Source organism: Pelodiscus sinensis, chromosome 22 (assembly GCF_049634645.1).
Source record: "Pelodiscus sinensis isolate JC-2024 chromosome 22, ASM4963464v1, whole genome shotgun sequence".
Classification (NCBI taxonomy): Eukaryota; Metazoa; Chordata; order Testudines; family Trionychidae; genus Pelodiscus; species Pelodiscus sinensis.
In genome coordinates this window covers 10,438,687-10,465,630 of record NC_134732.1, presented here as the reverse complement: position 1 = coordinate 10,465,630, position 26,944 = coordinate 10,438,687, and the positions used below count along the sequence as shown (strand labels likewise).

At 47.3% G+C, this 26,944-nt stretch overlaps 1 protein-coding gene across 4 annotated transcripts in view; it reads left to right on the top strand.

The window, feature by feature from the left end:
- The window catches only part of SLC25A25 (solute carrier family 25 member 25), a 46,957-nt gene that overhangs the window by 1,922 nt on the left and 18,091 nt on the right, over positions 1-26,944 (top strand). Inside the window, exon 1 of one of the 4 annotated variants that reach the window (XM_075905721.1) lies at positions 7,197-7,312. The exons of 1 other annotated variant lie outside the window; for it this stretch is intronic. In XM_075905721.1, the coding sequence (XP_075761836.1) occupies positions 7,310-7,312 (3 nt within the window). In that variant the 5' untranslated portion in view covers positions 7,197-7,309. Of the gene's footprint in view, positions 1-7,196; positions 7,313-15,552; positions 16,127-21,000; positions 21,988-26,944 lie in introns of those variants that run through there. 2 more of the 4 variants (XM_075905720.1, XM_006136325.4) reach the window with 2 other exon arrangements.

Sequence of the window (26,944 nt, the reverse complement as noted above, 5' to 3'; positions counted from 1 at the left end):
TCCCACACCTAATCCTTTAGAACCAGTCTCTCCCTGGATTGTCTGTGAGCAGAATGAATTTTATTATGTGCACCAATATGGAAATGTGTTACACATTGAATTTTGTCATGTACACCAAAATGGAATTCTGCACATGGACGCAAAAAAAAACTAGAGCGAGCACTGTTGTTAATGCTCCTTTCCTGCTCAATCCCTTTTGTTTCTAAGGGGACTCTTTCCCTGTGGAGAGTACATCCTGGTCTAACTCTTGAGACTTTACATCCCTAGATAAATGGAGAATGTCTGGCTGTAATTCTGTTCCAAATACTTAGCTAAATTAACTGGTTTTATCTGTGTATCTACTCTGCAGCTGCTGTGTCTGCTTACACCACTCTGTTGTGGGGGCAGTGCTGTGGCACCTTGTGAATGCTCTAGATCCATGGTCACCAACAGGTCGATCGCGAGGCGTCCTGTCTGCCCCGCCCCTGAGAAGCCCCACTACCTACCTCCAGTGAAAATGGATGTAGTGTAGGCTTCCCGGGGATGGACAGAAGTCCTGCAGCTTAGCACCATTTCTGGCAATTCCGGAAGTGGCGCTAGCTGCTCTGCCGGGTGTACTGCGGGAGGGAGCATTGGCTCCCTGCACCGCACGGGAGGGATGAGTCAGCGCCGGGGGAGACGTGCGCGCACGTGCGGGGTTTCCCTGTGCTGGGGGGAGGTGGGTCAGCCCTGGGGCAGGCGCGCGTGGGTTTCCCTCTGGGGGTGGGAGAGTCCTGGGAGGAGGTACATACAGGGGACTCTCTGGCTCCGCTGGCACCCCACTCCCCAGCCACAGAATTCTGTCCCCACTCCCCTGTTCCTAGCTACAGAACTCTGTCCCTATTCCTGTCCCCACTGGCACCCTGTCCCCAGGTGCAGAAACCTGTCCCCACTGGCACTCTGTCCCCTGCTGCAGAACCCTGTCTTCTGCCCTCCCAGCACCCTGTTCCCTCTCCCCTGCCCCCAGCCGCAGAACTCTGTCCCCACAAAATATATAATTATAAATGCTTCATTTTAGATTTAAATAGCATGAATAAAAAACAGACCATTTATTTCATAACGATAAACACGTGATTTTAATTTTATACATTGCATAATTTATAAACTGTTTAGAGTGTGTAAATAGGGGCTGGGGATAGCAAATGATGGACAGGAGGAGAATAGAAAGGGGCGGGGCTTCAAGAAAGGGGCGGGGTGGTAGATCTTCGCTTGTTCGGAGATTTAAAAAGTGATCTTGGGTGTAAAAAGGTTGGAGACCACTGCTCTAGATCCCAACCTTTTCCAGGTGGAGACCTATTTTGACAATTCAGGAAGAATTGGTGACCCAGGGCAATTAAAAAAATGTGTGAATGGCTCCTTAAGAGACACCTGTGACCCTTTTGAAATGTAATGGCGACTCATATTTGGGTCCTGACCTGGGAAACTGCTCTAGATACACCATTGCTTGGAAGCATTGCATGCAGATTCCATTCCAGAGGTTGCTTCTCCATAAATGTGCCTTTCCTAGCAGCTTTGGTTTTGGGGTATGGCATCTCCCTGCAAGGTTAGTCTTATGAAAAGCCCCACAGTTGCACGACAACATTTAAACCATATTATAGGGATGGTCCCTAGTGAATGCTGGATTGCCTGTGAGAAGACACATCTGCACTACTTTGCAAAGGAGGCTTTCTGGTTTACTAAAGGCAGCCCCATTCCCTTTTGGCACTGAAACTACAGGAATCTATTTACTGTCTGAATCTGAATATTTGTTAATGGAACAGAAATTAAGGTTGAAAATGTCACCTCAGAAAAAGAATAATGTAAGCATTCAGAAACTCAGTCAAGGAGGAAACTGAATGGTTACATGGATATATGTGTGTGTGTGGGGGGGGGCGGATGTGGGAGGAAGGAGCTGCCCTTCCACTGCTGTACTGCTGCTGCCTCTATCAGCTTTTAAGATGGTTCCCCCATGCTCATTGGTTCCTACTGGCCTCTATTCCCCCTGCTGTCTCTGATAGAGGCAGCAGCGCAGGGGGACTGTGTGTAACTGTACATGCTAACCAATGAGCCCAGGCTCATCAGTTAACTGTGTAAACAGTTACACTTTCACATCCCTAATCTGATTAGCCTTAATTCTGTTCCCTTAGGGTGTGTCTAGACTACATGCCTCCGTCGATGGAGGCATGTAGATTAGACAGATAGGCAAAGGGAAATGAAGCTGCGACTTAAATAATCACGGCTTCATTTAAATTTACATGGCTGCCGCGCTGAGCCGACAAACAGCTGATCAGCTGTTTGTCGGCTCCGCACGCTAGTCTGGACGTGCCGCGCCGACCTGAAAGCCTTTTATCGACATCCCCCTTATGCCTTGTAGGATGAGGTTTACAGGGGATGTTGATAAAAGGCTTTCATTTCAACAGGGGAGTGTCCAGACTAGTGCCCAGAGCTGACAAACAGCTGATCAGCTGTTTGTCGGCTCAGCGCGGCAGCCATGTAAGTTTAAATGAAGCCGCGATTATTTTAATCGTGGCTTCATTTCCCTTTTTCGAATACACAAATCTACATGCCTCCATCGACGGAGGCATGTAGTTAAGACGTACCCTTACTGACATTAGCCTTCCTGATGTAAACTCTAGTCTTAATTTAATGTAAAAAAATTTATAGTTTCCAAAGCATCAAATCAGTTTTTTTTTCTTTAAATTTAAAGAGTTTACAGGTTACAATTGAGGGCAAATTTTGACCGCTTCTGTATTTGTATGCTAACTTGTGGAATATCTGATGTATATTACAGTACCATGACTTTTTACATTAGTCTCTGATTCTCTCTGTCATGCCACTGTCCTGTAAAACCCATACTTGAGAATACTAGGATTGCAAGGTCTGGGCCTGTAGCTGTACCTGATTCTAACTGGCAGCATTTACCTTTGTGGATGAGTGTAGAACCATACTGCTTTTTAGTTTTAAGTGATCTGTCCATGTCCCTAAAGAGCCCAGACTTCTTGAATTAGTAGTCCATAAATAAACATGGATGCAGTCAGATTAAAAGTGATCTGGTGATATATAGGGATGTAATAGTATAGTCGAGTAACCGGTAAGCAAAAGCTTATCGGTTAATGCTATTGATGATACACATTTAAATGTAGAGCTGCTCTGCATTTAAAATGCAATAGGTGCTGGGCAGGCAGGCAGCCTGGCTCAGTCCTGGCTTGCGCTGGGTCCAGGACCTACCCCTGCCCAGTTCGTATTACATTTTAAATGCAGTGTCACAGTGGGGTTTGGTCCTGGACCCAGCACAAGCCAGGACTGAGTGCTTTTAACTGCCTTTCCTTATCATGTAGTCGATGATAAAAATTCTATCGAGTACACAATTAGCAAATTACCTGCTTCTTAACATCCCGTGTGGTGTATAACCTGTGACAGTGCTAGTTTAGAGAAATGTGTAACTTTTTGAATCTCATAAAATGAGCACATATGTTCTTAAAGCCCTTAAGATTCTCAAATTCTTGCTATACTCAGGCTAGTATTATGGATATTGTGTGGTGACTTTCATCCTTTTGTTCTTAGACTAGATTTACTAAATGTTTGAAAACTATTCTGACAGGGTTTTTTCCTGAAGTTATATAATTTCTTGCTGATAGCTTTTTGCTTGAGAATTATACTTTTTTAAAGTAGAGGAAAATAATTCTCCAGATGCATGAAGATCTTGCTAGCTGCACAGATACTATGATGGATCTTGCAAGCTATGCAGATATTTGTGACTAACAGGGATTTTGTCTTTAATCAGTGATTCTTTGCATTGAGAAGTATTTAACTTTGAAATCTAAACTTCAAATACTAAGTACTGTATTTGCATGTGCCCTCATAAAATGCATGACTAGCTGTTCTTCATGGGCACTGAGCTGCTTATTCTGAGAGAATTGTGTTGGTTCAGGCAACAGAACATGCTGTGCTTACATCTACATGCTTGGGCAGTTGAGTGTGCAAGCCCTTTTCTTCCTTGGCAGTATTGTTCCCTTAGACTTCTCATTTTCTAAGGGGGTGTATATATGCATTTCACATTAGGTGAAAACCAGCATGTTGCAGGAAGCTAAGTTAGGAAGTGCTCAGAGGTCAGGAATATATGGTTCTGATTGGAGAGAGAGGCTTATGAACCCACTTTACCCAGAAAAATTTAAAAAAAACCCAAATAGTCTCTCTGCAACTTTATCCATCTTATTCTCTTTCCTCCATCAACACTGTCCTTTCACCTGAGCAAACTTTCTCTTTGCCATGGTTATTCATACTCACTTTTTCCCCCCTACAAAGTAGTCAATTCTCTTCTCATCAAATCTGGGCTTTTGGATATTGTTTGTAAAGCTTATGTTAGAATGGTGCATGTTTCAGGATGCATTCATTGGGGCAATATGTGCTTCCTAGTAAATGCGTTAAGAGAACTTAAAATGTTGCAGAGTTTTGAGTATTGGTAGGTAGGCTGCAGTAGGTTTGTTTAGAATATTTTTTCCATCAAAATGTCCATTTTTCATTAATTATAAGCTTTTGAGAGTTTATTAACCTCCTTTTCTCATTCTTAAAGCTAGCCAGAGGTCAATTAATTGGAGTTATGTTTGGGGAATACATTAAGTGAAAATATTCCAATTAGCATGTAACTGGGTCCATTGTCTGATGTCTAACTGCTCAGGAAAATTCTGTTGGAGCACAAGTTCACATTTGTGAAACTTCTAGTGGGTATAGATGTTAAGTGGCTAGTTGGCTAATCCTTAAACCTATAAGCAATCACTTACTGGTTAACTGTCCCAGTTAACCTCAATACTTTCCCTCTGCGTGGTCTTTAAAACCAACTGACACATTGGCTCAGTCCCAGGCTGCTAGTCCTGAATTTTCAATGAAGAGCATGTAGGGGAGCTGCCTACCACACAGTGCTGCCTCTGTATCAGAGGTGGCAGTGTGGGGTGGCAGCAACGTTGTATGAAGCAGGCCTGGGCTTGCTGCAGACAGACGCTGGTCTGTGGGATGTCAGAGCAGCCTCTCTGCCACAGGCCCAGGCCCCCTGTGGACAGGGCTGCTGCCAGCTGACGCTGCTGCCTCTGATACAGAGGCAGTAGTGGGAGCTGGTCTGTCTTGGGAATCTTTTTTTTTTTTTTTTTTTTTTAAAAGCTGGCTCCCCTTGTGGGATGGCAGGGGGGCTCCCCAAGAGTGGAGCCAGTAGTGCATTGGCTGCTGGTCCTGCCCCGGAGACATTGAGTAATCATGTAACTGGTGGGTTAGCAGTGGTTCAGCAAAACATTCTCTGGCTTAGGCACCTAGCATTTTTCTTTCCTATCATCTGTAAATGAGTTGCAGGAATGAAGTACAGGCAGTCCCCGACTTACGTCGGATCCGCACTTACGAACGGGGCTTTCTCGCCCGGGGGGCCGAGGTGGCGGATTGCTACCTGCGAGCTCCGGGGCGAGAGAGCCCCGTTCGTAAGCTGCTCCGGTGCCCCTGGTCTGCTGGAGACCGTCTCCAGCAGACCAGGGGCACTGGGCAGGTTCCCGCGCTTCTGAGGCTTTGCCAGAGCAAAGCCTCAGAGGCGCGGCACCCCGCTGCCGCTGCGCCTCTGTTCCCCGTGTCCCTGGTCTGCTGGGGGGGGGGGGGGCGCAGTTAGTGTGCCCCCCCCAGCAGACCAGGCTTTTGTTTTGGACCCTGGGGCAGAGCAGCTGGGGCGCTGCCGATTGGTCCTGCAGCGCCACTCTGGGCACTACTGGACCAACCCGGCAGCACCCCAGCTGCTCTGCCCCAGGTCCTGATTCAGCCGCTGCTGGTCAGTTTCAGCAGCGGCTGAATCAGGACGCCTGGGGCAGAGCAGATGGGGTGCTGCTGGGTTGGTCCAGTAGCACCGAGGAGTGGCGCTACTGGAGCAATCCAGCAGCACCCCAGCTGCTCTGCCCCAGGCGTCCCCAAGTCAGCTTCTGCTGAAACTGATCAGCAGCTGACTACAGGAAGCCCAAGGCAGAGTTGCTCTGCCCCCGGCTTCCTGGAATCAGCTGCTGATCAGTTTCAGCAGCAGCTGACTTGGGGACGCCTGGGGTTCTTAAGTTGAATCTGTATGTAAGTCAGAACTGGCAGTCAGTTTCAGCAGCGGCTGAATCTGGACGCCAGTTCCGACTTACATACAGATTCAACTTAAGAACAAACCTACAGTCCCTATCTTGTACGTAACCCGGGGACTGCCTGTACCACTTTAATTCTTTTCCCGAAAAATTGATCTTATGAAAGGAAGAATAGCTTTAACCTTAGTTGTGAATAAGACTAATACTAATGAGTTTAAAAACCCACTTGTGTCAATAAATAAGCTGGATCCTTGCAGTAACAATGCTGATAATGCTTGTTGCTCATACTCAGCATCCAAAACAGTGTAGGTTCTTGGGCAATAGTACAATTACCTCAGTTTTCTTTAGATGAAAATTTCCAGGTGCAGAAATTATCATGTAGTATTTGTGGCATGGAATATTTGCTGCTTTCCATTTCTGTGTGTGGTGGTGGTGGGGGGAAGGGGGTGTTCATGTAGAAAGATGCTTAGATTGTGGAAGTTGCTAAGGATTAGGGATGTAAAACCCTGGTTAAACATTCTGTTTAACCAGTTAACTGATTAAGGTGGGGTAAGTGCCTCCCCCTGCCATGGCTGTAATGCACTGGCCAGGCCCTACCAGTTTACTGGTTAACCATTCCCATCCCTATTAGGAACAGTGCTACATTATTTACATTTGGTTTATTTTAAAACCATTCGGCCTCTGTATCACTGAACCACTATTAATGACTATCACTAACCTTGTCAGATGATCAAAATAATGGTTTCAGTTATACCAGTGAGAATGAACTATTTAGAAAATAAGAAACCATATTCTTTACTTATCTATCATTTGATGGCAGCTGCCTCTGGAGTAGTTTGCCATTTCTCTGATCAACACTACATAAGCTTTATAGGAGGGTAAGTGAAAAGTAACTTCTCCAAATGAACTATACTGTGCTCAGATGGGAAACTAGTTTGACTTGTCTGTGTAGCATTGTGGCCATTGCATTGGGTGTAAAGTCCCCATATTAAAATCGCTCTGCTATTAGAAAGGAATGTTTTCATTGTTCATGCATTCATACTGCTAACACTTTTCCTACAATCATAATCAATTGCAGGGCTGGAGTATCCTTTCAAAAGTGCACCTTTGCTGCTGAAATTAAAGCCAATTGAACCAGTGAACTGGTGGAATTTGTTGGCCAGCCACTTGCGTGCAGAGCCTGAAGTAGTAAATCAGCTTCGTCTGCAGTAACCTCTTCTGAAATGGTGAAAAACCTCTTCACTTGGACTAACTCATGAATATTTAAGAAACTAAGTCAAGCATGGCTCCTTTTCTTCTCAGCCTTGACCATCTGTTTGCCTCTACACTCTAATGATGATGTCCTCCTTGAGCTTTTTTTCTACTCACACCTATGTCAGCTAATCTGTCATCAATTCAGTAACAAGTTTCCTCTGTGACTCTGCTTCAGTTCAAACTGTATTGAAATCTACATCTGTTTTCATCTTCTCCTTCCTTGACAATGGCAAATCTCTTCTCTGATCTCCTCAGGTACCAGCTCTCCTGATTCAAGAATGTGAGTTGCTGCTCACCTTCTCATGCCTGCAAAGAAGCATGACTAAATTGCTTCAGCCACAAATGGCACTGGTTACAATAGCTTCAGGCTCCAGTTCAAAATTGTCCTTGTTGTGAAACCCACCATGGACTTTTCCCCAAATGTCTTCAAATAACTTGTCTGTCTACACTTCTGTCTGTATTTATCACAGGGGTGGGAAACCTATGGATCCAACCCATGACTTGACTGGATCCAGCCCGCCAGCGCTGCCTCCCCGCTGCATGAGGGGGAGGACCCTCATCCTTGCAGATCAGAGCCAGGCAAGCTGGGGCCAGATCCAGCATGTGGGCTCTGCTTGGCTGGAAGGGGGAAGAAAGTGGCTCAGTGTGCTGCAGTTTCATCTCCCCCAGCTGGGGGAATGGCAGCACAGGGAACTCCTTGCCTGGAGTTTATTCCCCCACTGTGCTCTTTGCCCAGAATTGTGCACAATGGAAGCAGGCGGTGCACTGCCTGGGAGTGGTGGTGGGGGACCCTCATGTACTCCTACCTGGACACTGCACCCCCCCACATGTTCAGCCCACTCCTGCGCTCTACCACTTGCCCAGACCCTGCAACCTCTGCCTGCTCCCTCCCTCACACCCGCAGGCCACTTCCTGGCCGCCCCCTCCTGCACCCTGAACACCTTATTTTTGGGCTCATAAAAATCTACTAGCCCTGGATCCCCAGAAGAGTTACTCTGGCCTGTGGGGCAAGCCCTGAACCTTTCTCCTCTCCCCTCCCCCTCACCTTCTTCCCCCCCCCCTTGCATTCCAGCCCACAGTGCAAGTGGAGTGAGACAAGGGTCCCCCCCCCTTTAGTCAGGGGCCACATCAGTGAGATGTGTGGGATTTTTTTTGTCTTCACTTTTGAATGATCCCCCAACCCAAAAACGCTTTCCCCACCACGCTTTATCATGTGCCTTCTTGACTGTAGTTGCTACCATGCAGTCCTCATCACCTTGAATTTCCTGCCTTATCAGTCCATTTCCTCCTTTTAAATCTTGGCTGAAAACATTCTCCCTTGTTACTATTAAAATTTCTCACCCATTTTGAGTTTTATCTCTGTAATTGTTTAACTGCAAACTGTTTTGGGCTACACTTTGTATTGATACAATATATTCATGTTTTGTATGGGAAGTGACTTAAGGGATAGACAAAGCAGGAAGACTTGTTTTGTTACTTACAACAGAAGACCAGCAAAATAAAACTTCCCCACAAGTAAATCTGTCACTGGGTGGAGATACCTGTAATCATAACCTTGGTGGGATCAGTGAATGATAAAGTTCTATTTAGTCATTCCACTGTTTAAGTTGAAAGTATTAAGATCTAGATGATACAAGTAGATGTTCTTTAATCCGGGCATCACTTTTTCCAAAATGCTGTGTATGTCTGACAATGTATAGTAAAAATACATGTTTTGAATCTGTCACACTTACTACTCCTGGGAGAATACTGTGCCAAAAAATTAAATTCTGCACACTATTTTAAAATTCTGCTTATTTTTATTGGTCAAATATTATAATCATACCTGTTTGTTTTGCCAATTGATTTCAAAATGTCAGTAAGTTTCTTACAATACAGACAATAGTTTGCCCAGGAGTAGAGAATTTAAGAACCACCCCTATGACAGTCCAGTTCCTGTTTTGTTATATTTTTGGTGAGCGCCTCAGTCCTGGTGTCACCTGCCATCTGGGCAGATTTTAGAGGGGAAACTTTGCCCTTCCATTTTCTCATCCATACCCTGCTCAGCAACCAATTATTTAATTCTGACAAATTTTGCTTTGTCCAGTGGTCCAGCATTCCTGTGGGAGTAACTCAGAACTTTGAGGCAGAACCTATTGATTCAACACTAACTTGAATAGGGATTTTGCAATATGACTGAAGCCAATTACACTTGTTTTTTTTTTTTTTTTTTTTTTTTTTTAAAAGGGTGGACTAGAGTTCTTTGCTTGCTTTGAAGTATTTGCCAACTGTTCAATACACAATACTTCCCAAGGATGGTTTATGTTCTGTATTATTCTGGGATCAGGTTTGCAACTTCATGAAATTGTTCTCCCAATATAGGTTAGTTTAGCATCTTTTGAGTGTAAGTAAGCAAATACTTTAGATCTCTAGGGAGTGAAGTAGCTCTCTCCCTCTGGGTGGGTGTTTTGGTATCTGTTCTCTTCCATGTAGCAGGACATCATGGTTCCGTAGGCAGGTTGGCCCACATCCTAGTTTCAGATGCATTCCACACAAGGCTTCTGAATACCAACACACACTTTCCCCAATTTCGAACCAAAATGAACACTTCATAATCAGTCCAAAAAGTTCTTCACAGCCTCAGCAAAACCTCCTTGTAGAGGAGGAATGTGCTGATTTGGCCTTGGACTGAGCAAGTCTTGCAGTCATGGAGTCATTCTATTAAAAGATTTTGAGCAGTAGCCAGGTAAGATGGGATCTGTGCTAGAGGGCTGGATTCTGAGTGTCTAGCTGGAGAACTGCCTGTCACATTCACTGTCTGCCTGTGTCACTCTGCTCTGACCCAGAGAACCAGTGAGAAATTCAGCTGGGTTTGGGGGAGGGTCTGCACTACTTAGGACTCACTTCATATTGGTAAAGATCAAGAGCTCAAGAAGTGCAGCTCAGCGCTGGCCACCCAGAGGTTCACTTTTGTTGCTAGAGGTATAAAATGCTGCAGCCTGTGGCAAGCTACACACAGTCACTGAGATCACCAGGGAGCGAATTTTTAAATGCATATATAGCAGTTGCCAATCCCTTATCTATTTAAACACACAGAGCACTGTCCTCCAAGCAACACATGCAATACCTGGTATCTTATGCTAGGATATCAGGGTTAGATGTGCTATCTTTCTTTGACATGTGATCCTGGAACATTCTTTCAACTAGATCGCTGTAGTCTGCACTTCCAGCAAATTGGAGAAGACTGGTGATGCTTATGAGGTATCCAGCTGGAAGAAGTCTTTGCATAAAGGTCAAGCCTGACCTAGTGAGATGCAGAAGTAGTAATGCCTCTGCCATGGTTTTTTAAATGGAAGTAGCATGCATTGAGGGAGTGTAGCAGCATGTTGCTGAGATTTTTTTTTTTTCCTTTTGGATAACTGTTGTTGTGGCTTGTCCATAACATGGAGCAACTGCAAAACAGCTCAACCAACCTGCACAGGCTTGTTGCAGGTACAATGCTTAAAAGGAAACAATAGATCACGAGCTTCTTCTAATAAAAAACATGTGGCCTTATTCTAGAGCAAATGGCATTGGCCATGCCACAAGGGCAGTGCTGGTTTTTTAGGACCTACCCCATGGAGTGAGTAATGAGTGAGAAGAACTGGGCAAACTACAGGCAGTCCCCAACTTACGCGGATCCGACTTATGTCGGATCCGCACTTACAAATGGGGCTTTTCTCGCCCTGGAGCTTGCAGGTGGCGGGACCGCTCAGAGCACAGCGGTCCCGCCACCGCGTCCTCCAGGGCAAGAAAAGCTGCTCCAGGTCTCCCTGGTGTGCTGGGGGGGACTCCCCAGCACAGCAGGGAGACCTGAGCAAAGCCGCACAGGTGGCGGGACCCTGCTGCCCATGCGGCTTTGCTCCTTTGCCCCGGAGCAAAGCCGCACAGGCGGCGGGGTCCCCCGCCTCTGCGGCTTTGCTTCTGTCTCCCTGCTGTGCTGGGGGGGGGGGGGGGGAGTCCCATCCCTCCCCCTCCCCAGCACAGCAGGGAGACCCAAGCAAAGCCGCACAGGCGGCGGGACCCCGCTGCCTGTGCGGCTTTGCTCCTGTGCCCCGGAGCAAAGCCGCACAGGCGGCGGGGTCCCTCGCCTCTGCGGCTTTGCTCCTGTCTCTCTGCCTAGGGCTTCCTGTAGTCAGCCGCTGATCAGTTTCAGCAGCGGCTGAATCTGGAGCCAGTTCCGACTTACATACAAATTCAACTTAAGAACAAACCTATAGTCCCTATCTTGTACGAAACCCGGGGACTGCCTGTAGTCCCAAGTATCTGCTTTTGGAAAATGGCCTCTACTAGCCCTGGCTGCAGCTGAAGACTACTGCAGGGGATGGTGATAGGAAACAAAACATCAGAAAAAGGCCGGCAAGAGACCAAGGTACAGGGCTGCTCATTGGTACTTTCCCTCATTGGAAAAGTGAGTGCAAAAATGTCTGTCTGAAAGTAAAACAGGCTCCTAAATCTCAAACCACTTCAGTAAGGAGTTGTTTTCTTGTTCAAAGTAAGTTTTGCAAAATGGTAGGGATGCTTACTGGTAAACTCTGGCCATGTTGGGCTGGTGCAGCCCCAGCTGCACAGGGGCTGGTGGCCAGGCACTGGGACCCGATGGCTGTATTGGGGCTGGGTGGCAAGCCTTAATTAAAAACTGTTAAGTAATTAAGCCAGGGCTGAGCAAGATATCTCTCATGGGCGGGATTTGGCCCGCAAAGCCACTGCATCTGGCCAGTGGCCATCCTGCTGGGATCCTGAGACTGCTCTGTGTGCCTCTCTGCTCTGGAGGGAAGAGGGGCTTCCTGTGATCTGACCACCCTCATTCCAGTTCCAAACAACCAGTTAATAGGAGCTGGGTCTGGGGGACAGGGGCAGCCGTTTTCCCCCTCCTGGAGCTGAGAGCCACATAGAGGGAGCAGCATTAAGTGTTCTGGGGCTGCAGCAGGTGGGGAACCCTACCTGCTTGGGTGGGGGCGCTGCTGGCCAGGAGACGCTTTAGGTAAGTGCTAGCCAGAGCCTGCTTCCGGAACCCCGACCCTCCTGCCCCCAACTCCCTCCCCAAGGTTATTTTCCAAACTCCCCTGACCCAGGTCACAACTCTCAGACCCTGTACCCCCTCCTACATCCCACCTCCAGGCCAGAATCCTCTCCTGCACCCAATCCCCTGACACAGGTCACAACCCCCTCCTTTATCCAAATTCCCTCTCAGACCTCTCACTGTTTCCTGCACCCTAGTCTCTTATCCCATGCACCCTTCTGCACTAGAGATGTTAGATATCAATTCATTGAACAGTTGATTAACCTCATGAATTCTTATTGGTTACTTGGCTATTCTATAGTTGGGGCTGACAGCTAGTGCATTCAGACCCCGCTCCTGAGGAGCCCCCTGCTGCTTCGTGCTGTTGCCTCTGTATCCAAAGCGGCAGCAGCATGGGGTGCCAGGTGGGAGCTGGTCTGCAAGGGGAGCCAGTTTAAAAACCGGCTCCCCTTGCAGACCAACTACTTGTTGCTCTGTGCTGTTGCTTCTGATACAGAGGCAGCAGCTGCTGTCTGGGAGAGGTCTGAGCTCCCTGTCCCAGTGCAGGCTGAAACTCTGCTGGGCTGCCTGCCTGGTTCCTAATAAACTTTAAATGCAGAGCTGCAGCAGGGGTAGGTCCTGAACTCAGCACTACAGATGTAATAGTATAGTCAATTAACCAACAAGCAAAAGCTTATCAGTTAATGCTATAGACTACATGCATTTCTCTCTTCCCCCTCCTCCCCCCACAGTAATTTTTTTTAGGAGGCTGGCCAGCAGCCCAGCTCAGTCCTGGTTTGTGCTAAGTCCTGGACCTGCTCCCGATGCAGCTCTGCAAGTGTATTAGGAACCAGGTGGGTATGCAGCCTCTCTCAGTTCTGGCTCATGCCAGGTCCAGGAGCTCAGATACATCCCAGGACAGGGACTGCTGCCACCCAGCACTGAGTCAGCTGGTTTTTAAATTGGTTTTCCTCATGGACCAGCTCCCACCTAGCACCCCATGCTGCTTCCTTTGATACAGAGGCAGCAGCGTAGAGTGGCAGGATCTCCTTGGAAGTGGGGCTGGAGGCTCTGGCTACCAGTCCCTCCCCTGGGGACTATAGAATAGTTGAGTAACTGATAAGAATTTGTGAGGTTAGACTATTCAATTAATTGATACCTAACATCCCTGACCATTGCAAGCCTGGGCTGAGCAGGGCTGCTGACCAGCCTTCTAAATTTACTTGGGGAGTGGAAGAATGCATTTAGTCTGTAGCATTAACAGATAAGCTTTTGCATATCTAATTGACTATACTATTCATCCCTATTCTGCACCATCCTAGATCCTGCACCCCAACCACAGATAAGTGCAGTCCTTGACCAGTTTCCAAAATCTTGGAATGACCCCACTCCCCCAACCAAAAGTTATTGCCCACCCCTGGATTAAGCACTAGTGTTTAATTGATTAACTGTTTTGACATCCCTACAAAAAGTGAAAGTTGGAGACCCGTGTTGTCTATTTGTTACATTATAGCATCAGGAGTCAGCCACCCATGTTGCTGGTTAATGTTTTACTGATTCACTGATGGTACTGTCTCAGTGCACTTGATGACCATTGGCATGAACCCAGATGGGGCATATGTCTGGGGAATCTTTCCCCAGATTGAAACTCAGAAATAAAATAACTACAATCTGTTCTCACCTCAGCAAGGAAGGTAAATGAGAGAAATCTTTTCCACATTATCCATGGGATAAAGCTAATCTCATTACAGTTTTAGTGGGTTTCTGAAAAGGATTTTGCAGTGGAAGTTCTAATGTTAGTAATGAAACACACAGAATGCAGGATTGTTTGGGATTGTCATTAAGATAAATGTATTTATCCAAGTAATACAGATATGAGGAAGAACAGGACTTGTGCATTATTGCATCCCAGGATCTCTGTGGCAATAAGCTTGGGACTCAGGAGTAGAGGGAGTGAATAATTTGATAGCTGTGTTCCTGGGATTTAACCCACTGCAGATTTGAATTTAAAATCCAGACAATTTCCAGTTATTTGTAACAAGTAAGGAACAGGGATTTGTTTTGCATTGTTTAGTCTGCCCTGTCTCCTGTCACTACTCATATGATGTATAAAACATTACTGGGTATTCACTATTGAGTGACCAGATGGGCTCTATGTACCAAGTCTCCACATATGCAGTCTTCATACCCTTGTGTTTGGCACAGGCTCACAGTTAAGTCACAATGATGCATCACCTGGAATAATTCTTTTGTAACTGTATTCTAAGGTATAAATCATTTTTACATTTCTGTACCCCTCTTTACAGGTGTGTCTAGAAAGGGAACCAGCCTAGCATGTATTACCCTGTGCCCTATATCAACTTAATGCATTACTACAGCTGACTGTAGAGGGTGTATTGTGGTGCTTTTTTTTTTTTTTTTTTTTTTGCATGACCAGTTTAATTGTCGAAGAAGTAATGGCCAGAATGTCTGGTTTTAATTGCCTGATGCAGGAAGCTCTATAGGCTGTATTTCAGCCCTGTCTCTGGAGGGTGAAGAGTTCACATACTCAATCACTGTGTGTCACTTTCAGAACTGAAATTGTTGGAGAAAGTAACTTCTCCTACACTGAGAGGCACAGGGCTATTGTAGTAATCACATGGGTTTCTCATCTGCAGCCAGCACTGCTGGGTGTTTCAAAAGGAGCTTTGAAAGAAGATGAGTCACTGCTCATTCCAGCAGAGTCACTTCGGGAACATGAGATTTTGGCTACCGTATCTTCTAGCTCCTAGTGACTGGAGGAGGTGGAAAGATGCCAATACAAGCAATCCAATCAGTGCCTCTGAAGCAGCCCTCCCCTCCCCTCTCCTCATTACAGCTGTGTCAATGAGTACTGACTGAAGCACACTAGGGATTTTAAATATCGGTTAATTGATAGTCAGTTAACCATGAATTCTTATTGGTTACTCAGCTGTTCTATAGTCCCCAGGGGTAGAGCTGGCACCCAGTGTGCTGCAGCACCACTCTTGGGGAGCCCCCTGCCACTCTGCAGAGCTGCCTCTGTATCAGAGGCAGCAGAATGGGGTGCCAGGTGGGAGCTGGTCCAGGAGGGGAGCCAGTTTAAAAACCAGCTCCCCTCTGCTGATTGAGGCAGCATCAGCTCCGGGGGGCGGCGGCGAGAGTCTGAGCTCCCAGTCCCAGCACAAGCTGGACTACTGGCCAGCCTGCTAAAACAACTTACTGGCCTGGGGGTGGGAATGCATGTAGTCTATAGCATTAACCAATACACTTTTGCTTATCTGTTAATCAACTACACTATTACATCCCTAAAACACACTGAACTTCCTCAGGTAGGAAGTTGTATTTAGAAACAAGCATGAAAAGGCAAACTGAGACTGAATTTAACTCAGTTGTATGGGTGGAAATGGAAGGTGATTCACCTGGCACCCATGTGTATGCAGACCTGTTGATGGGGGGTATGCAATGGAGGCAATTGTCTTGGGGCCCACGTGATTTAAAAGGGCCCAGTGGACACCAGCTGCCATTGGGACAGTTCATTAGGGCTAAGGAAGGCTCTCTGCCCACTCTTAATGCTCCTGGAAGTGGCCAGCACATCCTTGTGGTGGGGCAAGGGGTTTGCTCACTCTACCCTGTCGCTCCCAAGTGCTGACTCTGCAGCTCACATTGGCTGGAGCTGTGGGGGTGATGTCTGTGGGCAATGGGAGCCTCTCTCCCTCCCACCTACGAGTCACTGCCAGAGGGGTGTGCCAGTCAGGAGCCACCTGAGGTAAGTACTGACCCTCCACTTCTGCACCGCCCACCCCCAAATGCCTTCCCAGAACCTACACTGGGCACCACACCCTAAATTCCTGCCTTAGCCAGTTGGAAGTGAGGGAGGGTGGGGGAGAGCGAGTGATAGACTCTTGCCCCCCCACTCCTTGCTGCCTCCCATGGGATGTCAAAGCAGTCTTTGTCCACAGGGAGTCAGGGCCCCTGCAGACAGGAGCTGCTGCTGCCCCAGCTATTGCCTTGCTCCATGCTGGGTTCACTGCAGACAGAAGCTGCTCCATGGGATGCCGGAACAGCCTCTGTCAGCAGGGAGCTGAAAGATCCCTACAGACCTGGGCTGCTGCCATTCCACACTGCTGCCTTTGTATCAGAGGCACCAGCATGGAGTGGCAGGGGTTCCTCAGGAGTGGGGCTGGGATTGTGGAGTGAACTGGCTGTTGGCCCCACCTCCAGGGAGCATTTTAGAAACTGTAACTACTAAACTGTTGCAGTTACACACATACTAAAACAGATATCCAGCATCCCTACTTGCAATACAGTGTTGTGGTGGAGCTCTAGTCTCACTCCCTGGGTCTGTGCTTCCTGGTGGATTTTTAGTATGCCTCAGGCTCCCAGAATAGTGATAGAAATGTAGCCGTGTTAGTCTGGGGTAGTTGAAGCAAAATGCAGGACAATGTAGCACTTTAAAGACTAACAAGATGGTTTATTAGATGATGAGCTTTTGTGGGCCAGACCCACTTCCTCAGATCAAATAGTGGAAGAAAGTAGTCACAACCATATATACCAAAGGATACAATTAAAAAAAATGAACAAATATGAAAAGGACAAATCACATTGCAGAACAGGAAGGGGATGCGGGGGAGGGGGAGGAAGGAAGATAAGTGTCTGTGAATTGATGATATTAGAGGTAGGGAGAGTGGGATGTTTGTGAGTTAATGGTATTAGAGGTGATAATTGGGGAAACTGTCTTGGTAATGGGTGAGATAGTTCAAATGTTTAAGTCCTTGTTGGCAAGTGTCAAATTTTAACATGAATGACAGTTCAGAGGATTCCCTTTCAAGTGCAGATGTAAAAGGTCTTTGTAGCAGAATGCAGGTTAAGTCAAGTCATTGAGAGTGTGTCCTTTCTGGTTAAAATGGCAAGAAACTGTTTTCTCTTTGTGATCTTGTCTGATATCTGTTTTGTGGGCATTAATCCTTTGGCGAAGTGTCTGAGATGTTTGTCCAATGTACATAGCAGACGGACACTTTCGGCACATGATAGCATAGATTATATTTCTGGATGCGCAGGAATATGTGTTCTTGATCTTATAACTCACTTGGTTAGGTCCAATAATGGTATCAGCAGAATGAATATGTGGACAAAGCTGGCAACGGGGTTTGTTGCAAGGGAAGGTACCAGGGTTGGTATTAGTGTGGTATGTCCTGTGGTGGTTGGTAAGAATCATCTTGAGGATAGGTGGTTGTCTATAGGAGACTATGGGTCTGTCTCCCAGAGCCTCTTTGAGTATGGTATCCTGTTCCAATATAGGCTGTAGTTTATTGATAATGTGTTGGACAGGTTTAAGTTGGGGGTTGTAGGTGATGACAAGTGGTGTTCTTTGTTGATTTTCTTGGGTCTGTCTTGAAGTAGATGGTTTCTAGGTATTCGTCTGGCTCTTTCAATTTGCTTTTTTATTTCTCTGGGTGGGTAGTTGAGGTTTATAAATGCTTGGTAGAGATCCTGAAGCTTCTGGTCTCTGTCAGTGGGATTAGAGCAGATGCGGTTGTATCGAAGGGCTTGGCTATAGACGATGGATCGCGTGGTGTGTTCTGGATGGGAGCTGGATGCATGTAGGTAACACGAGAGATCCACTTCCTGGACACCACCGTACAAATCAACAATGGAAAATTAGACACCACTCTCTACAGAAAACCCACCGACTCATACAGTTACCTACATGCATCCAGCTCCCATCCCACTCTCCCTACCTCTAATATCATCAATTCACAGACACTTACCTTCCTTCCTCCTCTCCCCCCCCCCCCGCATCCTCCTCCTGTTCTGCAATGTGATTTGTCCTTTTCATATTTGTTCATTTTTTTAATTGTATCCTTTGGTATATATGGTTGTGACTACTTTCTTCCACTATTTGATCTGAGGAAGTGGGTCTGGCCCACGAGAGCTCATCATCTAATAAACCATCTTGTTAGTCTTTAAAGTGCTACATTGTCCTGCATTTTGCTTCAGGCTCCCAGTGACCTTTCCACTGCCTCTTGTCTCTCGGAGGCAAAGGTCCCTGCTTAACAAGCCAGTGTCATGACAGGTAAGTCACTCACTCATGGTCCTAAGCTCCCCTTTTCCCTGGTGGTGGCCCACCCCAAGTATGGGTAAGGTTGGGACCCACCTACAGTGTCACCCACTTACTTCAGGTTCCAGCCCAGGGTGGGAGGTAGCAGCCGCTAATGGGGCTCTTATCTCAATAGAATAGTTACAGCCTCTCCTTGGACCACTTCCCCAACCACTCCCACAGTACCTTCTCCCTGGCACTTCCATGAAGTCTCTCCTGCTTATAACCTTCTGTTTGCCTCCATGCTTCACTTCCTTCTTTACAGTCCATCACTCTTCTCTTTCCCCTCTCTGTTACCTGAGGGGAAGCCTTGGATAGTGAACCATCAGGCCTTCACTGGCTGCATGTGTCCCATTAGCCTGCTACAGCGACCAGCTCTTAATGAGTCTCAAGTGCCCGCCTATCTTAGTTACTGAGCAACAGTCTCTGGCAGCCTATGCAGGAAACAGGATCCCACTCACCCAACTCCTGGTGTACCCGCCCTCCACCAATCTCCTGCAGCCCCACTGCCTTTGGTCTGCCACAGTATGTATTTATTACATGCTCATCTGAAAAATAGCTTGCGGTTTTTTTTACAGCTTTGCAAATTTTTTCTGCTAGTTTCACATAAAACAAATGTAGAATTGGATAATTTTCTGTAAATGATTGTCTCTGCAGTCATAAGTTAAAACTCCAAAAATAATCACACTGTTGAAAAATCAGCTACATACAATAAGCAACTTTATCACCTAAGTAAGTGGCTTCTGGAAGGAAAAATATTCTCTCCAAATCCATTTTTCCTTTGCCCAGCATTATTTATGGCTATCCTCACAATTTACAATGATCCAAAGGATATCACTTTAATTTCCATTGAATAAAGAGCTGCAACCACTCATCTTTTTAAGTCTCGGCTTGACAAAGCCCTGGCTGGAATGATTTAGTTGAGGTTGGTCCAGCTTTGGGCTGAGGGGTTAGACTTAATGACCTCTTAAGGTTTCCTCCAGCCCTATGATTTTTATGATCTTTAATTCTGCAAGGCCCTTTAAATCATGAAGGAGCATAGTGTGCTGGGATTTACAGTCTGCGTCATATTCCCATATTAATACTGTAGTGGCTTTCATCTGAAGTTATTAAACCATTTTGCAGTTTAGAATAGAAATCTGAAATCTTTTTATTTTACGTGATTATAATCAGTATTGTGGTTTTTTATTTTTCTCTGGAGTTTAGGCCTTGCAAACACCAAACTTTCAGAATGGACCATGCATCCTCTCATAGGATTAGGGATGTTAGATATGGGTGACACGAGAGGGATCACTTGATGATTACCTGTTTTGTTCACTCCCTCTGGAGCATCTGGCATTGGCCACTGTTGGAAGTCAGGACAGTGGGCTAGAAGGACCTTTGGTCTGTCCCAGTACAGGCATTCTGATGTAATTCTTAGCAGTTACACAATTATTTGATGGTTCCTGGGGGTGGGAATGGCAGTCAGTGCACTCCTGGCCCCACTCCTGGGGAGCCCCCTTCCACTCCATGCTGCTGTCTCTGTATCCGAGGCAGCAGTGCAGGGTGACAGGCAAAAGGCTGGTCTGCAAGCAGAGCCTGAGCTCCCCATGGACAGAGGCTGTGCTGGTATCCGTCCTCCCCCCACTCTCCTCCGCCCCCCGCTGCTGCCTCTGATACAGGGGAGGGCAGGCAGCTTCGCAGGACCCGGTGCTTGTCGGGAGCCAGCTTTAAAGCCTCCCTGCACCCCTTGCTGCCTTTGATATAGAGACAGCAAGGCAGGATTTGCGTGCGTGCGCGTGTGTAAACATTTGGAGTTACTAAGGATCCTTACATCATAGAACTCTGGTTCAATTTGACTAGTAGGCTGCACTTTAGCTGCTGCATGTTACATCCTATAGAAAGAAGTAGCCATGAAGGTTTTGTAAATGTGTCATGGTATCCTAGTTAAAGCCACATGGCAGAAGTGTAACGCAGCACCAAAGAACTATTGGAGCTACAGATGAGACTATAGTAGACTAGTTGTATCCCCTCCTTTTCTTTAGAGCAGAGCTTCTCAACCTTTCCAGACTACTATACCCCTTTCAGAAGTTGGATTGGTCTTGTGTACTCAAGTTTTACCTCACTTAAAACTTAGCAAATTAGAAATAAAAATACAAGTGTCACAGCACACTCCTATTGATAGAAAGTTGCTTTCTTCCTCATGTTTATGGTATAATTATAAAAATCTATTGGAACATAAATATTTTACTTAAATGTCAGTGTATAATAGAGCAGTATAAACAAAACATTGTCCATGAAATCTTAGTTTGTACAGACTTCAGTAGTACTTATTATGTAGCTTGTAAATCTAGGAAAATATGTAGATGAGCTGCTGTACTTCCTGGAAGACAGCCAAGTCCCTCAGGGGGTGTACATACCCCTTGCTGAGAACCATTGCTTTAGAGGTCAGTTCAGCTGTGTCTAAGGACCGCAGGCCTCTGGCTTATAAAGAGCCATCTGAGTCTGTGCTGTTAATAAAAGATATACAGTACATTCAGCTGCAGTTGCTGAGTCATAAGCAGATATGTGTGATGCTTATCCTCTTTCAAGTTTCTGTAAGCTAAAGAAGTTGTGTCAGGGTTGCAGCTAAGATGCCCAGAGCAGGTGTTTCTTTTAAAAATATAATCTTCTCCAGCTCTGTGGGTACCTGGCTAATGCAGCCTCATTCTGCGGGCTACAGTCAGCATTTCTCTGCAAGACTGTCTGGCTGCATGCAAAGCAATCGTCTGGTTGCGCACACTTCTATTGGGCTGAGATTGCTGGTTTGAATAATGAACATGTTAGTGTCGGGAGAGGTGATTGGCTGGGCACTGCTGCAGTGAGAATGCAGGCTGGATACTCAGGGTTTCAGCTCACTTGATGTGCGTTAGATGAGCCAGGGAGAGCAGGTTAATTGGTAGTTTTGACCAGCTTCTAAGAATGAAAGGGTCCATTTTAGCTTTCATAGTAAGCTCAGCATCTTGGTTTCTCTGTCTAGGCTTCATCTAAATCTCAATATCTTGAGTTCTCCTGGACAGAGCTCTTGAGGTTTATCTGTTGCCATCAGCTTAGTGAACTGCTTGTCAGGCCAGGCACGACAGCTGCAGCCGCAATTTCAAAAGGTAGGATTCAGCTGCAGGAATAGTCTGTAAAGAAACAGAGCTTCTGGCGTTGCTAGCTTGAGTCTCTCTCTGGCTGCTGTGCAGAACGGATTCTCGGAGTGCTTGTAGTGTAGCCACATCCTTGGCAGCAGGGAGCCACTTTTTGCAGGGTTTCCTTGACTGGGACTTTCCACTGGAGCAGCAATGCTGCAGACCCTCTGGTGCTTTCTGGCCAGCCTCTTTACCAGGGCCATATGCCAAGGTCCTGCAGAAGGAGAAAAGAATGAGATTAGAGAGCCGACTCCTGTTCCAGACTCAAGGGACCAGGGGCCAAACCTGTTGGGGAAGCCACAGGACAGAGGGGCTGATCCCACTGAAAAGAGACCAACTATCTTACTGGTGGTTGGACCTGCAGAGCATTTTCCAAAGGTAATGGAGCTTCTGAGGTTCCTGAATAGCATCTGGCTTTTACTGGGTTGCACATGATTGGCCTGCTGGAACAAAGGGTGTTGGAGATGAGGGAGTGTGAGAATGGTGTCCCCTAAGGGGGATATGTTTGGTGGTGGGAGAGGGCTTGCAAGGAGTAGGGAAGGATGGATCCTGGGTGTGGCTTACTAGAAGTGCAAGTGTGTGGTGGGGAGAAAAAGAGAGAGAGCAGTGATTATCTGCAGAGGTGTAATGAGCTGCCAGTAGTTCTTATTACCCCCTCCCCTTTAAAAAATGTTTTGAGGGCTGACCTCTCTGGGGAAACTGCTTTGGGAACAAGATGGAATATTAGAGCTCAGAGGTTACTTGGCAACTGAAAGAGGAGGGTTAACTAAGAAGGCAAGGAATAGTAATATGGGCTAATGGTGGGGTTCATGTACCTCCATCCCTGTACTAGGGACTGCTTAAGGATTGAGAGAACCTCAGATGTCTTAAGAATAGTTTAGTAACATGGGTATGAGGGATGATGCCTCAGGAGATGCAAGAGAAACCAGTATATTTTGAGTGAACAAGAACCTGTCAGCATTAGCTAAATAGTATGCAGACCTGGAGTCTGTCAGAGGCATCAGGACTTACACCTTGGAAATGACTAGCTTCTCAGGAGAGGATAGGGAAGGGATGCTGGAACTGGAATGCAGATTGAAACTTCTGAGTCTGAGAGTGGGCGGGAGGAATGGGGAGCGGGGCGGGGAGGTACTATAGATGGAGAACAAAAGGAGAGTCTTTGTTTCAGGGGCAGCTAGACAAAAGCTGCTAAATAGTATGTTAGCATCCAATAGCCTGGGATTGTGTGACAGTATTGGCTGGGTACAATTGAAGTCTCTTAATTTGATTACTTAGCTATTTAGAGAGGTCACAACTGCTCCCTGTTGTAGAAGTTATTATGGAATTGGGGAGAGAAGAACAGTGAGGCTAATTATAGATGGCTTGTTACAAAAGGGAGTGTCCCTGGGACTGGGGAAGAGGGGTGTCAGGCAGGTACAACCTCTCCAAGTAATGGGAGCAGGGGAAGGGAAGAATGTTGAGGTAGATGGCTGGGCCCCGAGCAGAGATAACCAGAGGTGGCTTGCAAGGTCCAGTGTACTAGGCAGAGAACACTAGATACAGAGGCTGTTGTAAAAGCCTTCTGTGTTCATGTCACCTGGATGAACAGCCTGGGATTAGGTGGTGGAGACGCTTGTAGTCTTCTGTCTCACGCATTGGATTGAAGCAAATAGGGCTTGTGGTTCTGGTTCCATTGGACAGGACAATCCTGGCTTGGGCCTGACTGAGAAACTTGCAGGGACTGACTTCTTTGCTGGTTGCCCAGTGATGGGAACTGGGTATCCTTTTTAAAGGCAAGAAATGCATAAACTGGTGAATGGAGGGAAGATCGGAAGTTGAAAGACAGAAGCCAATGACGAGCTAACGCAGGCTATGGGGGGAAGCCTGGAATGAGTGTGTTAAAGATCTCTAGTGTATCTTGAAGGGGAGTAATGGGTTCTCTGCCTTTGAGTGGATCACTCTGCCGCTCCAGACAAATGTGGCCTTTTGGAGAGTGGGGGTGAAGCTAATGTTTCTCTTTCCCTTTTCTGTGTAATACATTTCCATGACCTTGGGAGGCTGCTTCCTAATTAACTCAGTCTTGAAATCTCGGGGAAGAAACCATAGCCTAGCTCAGCATTGAGGGGCTTCTCATTTACCTTTGCTGTCTTGTGGGGGAACTGTTGTCTGGTAAGTAGAGCAAGGGATGCAGAGGTAGATGTTATTCCTAGCTCTGCTACTGAATGTCTATGACCTTGGGTGCATCTTCTAATCACTCTGCCTCTGCGTTACCTTTGTAAAAGTGCCCTGAGTTCCTCGGTTGCTATGAACATATGAAATATTTATTATGTCTCAGAGCTAGATGCTGTGATGGCTTCATTTGCACAAACAAACCTGGTGTTAAAACGCAGATTCTGTCATCCAGCTGAACTGCTTCTATTTATTCTTGTGGTCCTTGCCTTGCAGTTGGATAGACTTTGCTGATGTGGTGGCTAGTTGGAGGTGTTTATTAAAGCATCAGGCTGTCTTTCACCCACACGTATGTAAAATGTGGATGCCCATGGGATGTGCTGGTATACTCACTATGTGTGCTCAGCAAATTCCTGCCAATGATGTCACTCCAGGATCTGTCATTCTTGACCTGGTTGTCATGAATGGAAGAGGTCAGCTCTGCTGGAGGTCAGTTACCTTCATGTGAAATATTTACCTCCCCCCAGCCTTGGCTAGCTGCTATTGTTCTTCAGTCTGCTGTGGACTGTATTGAATTAACAAATGATTAACTGCCCTCCTTCCCCATTTTGTATCCATGTCCACTCCTTGACATTTGTGTCCTGTTAGGACTTTCTGTGCTGTATAATTTATTTCACCTTCCAGAGTGAAAATACAAAGTCAAAAGAAACTACCAATCAGGAACTATTTATTCTTTTGCTGAGGAATAGTCAGACACTGGTTCTCAGACATGTCCATGGATTAGCGGCGATCCACCTACCTGCTTTTGTGCCATGCTGGAAAAGTACATGAACCTTCAAGCTGACACTTCCAGTGAGTTGTGGCTCATTCTAGCACTTAGAGTTAGTCTACACTAGAAGTGCTACGTTTGTGTAGCTGCACCAATGCAACTGCAGAGCATCTGGGGAAGATGCTCTACACCAGTGTTTCCCAATTTTATTTGGCCAAGGAACCCTTTTCAGGTTTTCAGAATTGCAAGGAACCCTGAGGTTTGTCAAGGGGGAAAAAAAAAGGGGTGGGGGGAGAGGAGAGAGGGACCCACCAATTCATGAAAATCACATTCCTTCCCCAAGACCCCTCCATCTCCCTTATGTGAGGCCTCATTCGCTCTGTTCCCCTCCTTTCCATCACTTGCTATCCCCAGCTCTTATACCTGTCTCAACCTAGTGAGAGTGAGGTGTGGGGTGGGAATGAGGGATTTGGGTGTGGGAAGGGGTGAGAAGTACAAGCTCTGGGAGGGAATTTGGATGCAGGAGAAGGGGCTGTTGACTCAGGGAGGGGGCTCTAGGCTGGGGAGTGTTGGGCTCAGGTGGAAGGCTGGGATGCTGAGCAAGCCAGGGCTTGTGGATGTGAGGGTGCAGGAGTTTGGGCTGGATATGTGAGGGACTCAGGGCAAGACATTTGTGAGTATGATGGGCTCAGGACACAGATTTGTGATGTGTGGATGGTGGAGGAATGTTGTGGCAGAAGAGTGAGGATGTGGGGATGCAAGAGTTTGGGGATGTAAGAGGCTCAAGACAGGGGGTTCCAGTGTATGATAGGCTCAGATTTGGGGTCAGGTGGTGCAGGAGTGTTATGATGCTGCAGTGAAATGGGGGTTTGGTCCCAATTGAAGGCTTGGTCCCAAAATATTATGTCAAACTCAAAAGGATTTAGCATTGTCTTTATATGTGAGAGGGGTAAGGAACCTGTTTTGAGTCAAAGGTCACTGACCCACAGAAAAGTCAGTTGGGGCCACACAAGTGAGATGCAAAAAACCAAAAAAAAAAAGCTCCTCCATAAACCCCCAAGCCTCACTAATGTGGTCCCAAATGTGCTGGTGGCGGTAGGGGACAGAGTGCTAGTGGGTGCTGGGGCTGGGGAGTGGGTGCTGGGGCTGGGGAGAGGGTGCTGCTGGGTGGAAGGATGCTGGCTCAGGTGGCAGGGTGCTGGGGCAAGATGCTGGGACAGGCAGGTGGCAGGGTGCTGGGGTCAGGGACATGGTCGTGCTGGGCATTAGGGTGACTGGCAGGGTGCTGGGCCAAGGAACAGGGTGCTGCTGGGTGCTACCTTGGAGGGCAGGGTACTGGGGCCAGGGCCAGGGTGGTTCTGAATCCTGGGGTGTGAGGCAAGGTGCTGGGGCCAGGGCGGTGCTAGGTTGGATGGCAGGGCTGCCATGGAGCAGGATAGGGATGGGGTGCAGGACCTGGGAGGGAGCTGGGGGGCAAAAGGGGACAAGGTCCGGGTGGTAGGTAGGGTGCAGAAGCAGGCTGGATATAGGGTGTCTGGCTACAAGGGAGGGTGCGAGGAGGGGACTTGGGTAGGAGTTGGACCTTCCTGATCTGGCACCCTCTAGACCTGACTGGTCCCAGATGAGGAATTTTTGGACCAGGGGAGATGATTTCAGGGCTCCTAGTCCCCCCCCCCCCTTCACCACTAGGCTTCTTTGCACCTCTATCCCCTGCAACCAAACTAAGCTGCTGGTTCCCTGCACTTCCTCCCCAAACCATCCCTCACAATCCAAGGGAGTGCAGCACCAGTTCCCTGCAGCCCCTCACAGCCCAGCTGAGCTGCCCGTCTGTTTTGTATGCCCTCCCCCATCCACCTCAGCCCGCTGAGCCCTGCACTGGTTTCCTGCATGCCACCCCCACAGCACAGCTGAGCCCCGTTTCCCTGCACCTCCTCCAAGCCCCACAAAACTGCTGAGCCAAGAGCCGATTCCCTGTCCCTCCCTCCCCTTGAGTCTAGCCCCGGTTCCCGGCACTTCCCTCCACCTGCAGTCAAACTGAGCTCCACACACACACACACACACACACCCACCCCACTGCCCAGCCCAGACCTCCCCACTCTGCAACCCAGCTGAGCTCAATTTCCCTGCACCTTCCCCCAAACCATGTAGACATGCTGAGCCAGTGCTGATTCCCTGCCCCTGCCTTCCTCCTGCCCCTGCCTTCCTCCCTCCCCTTGGCTGTGTCTACACTGGCACGATCTTGCACCAAAGCGGCTGCTCTTGGGCAAAAATTTGCTGCCTGTCTACACTGGCCGTGTGTTCTTGCGCAAGTACACTAACGTTCTCATGTATGCAATCAGGGCTTCTTCCGCAAGAACTACGATGCTCCCACTCAGGAATAAGCCCTTTTGAGCAACTATTCTTGCGCAAGAGGTCAGT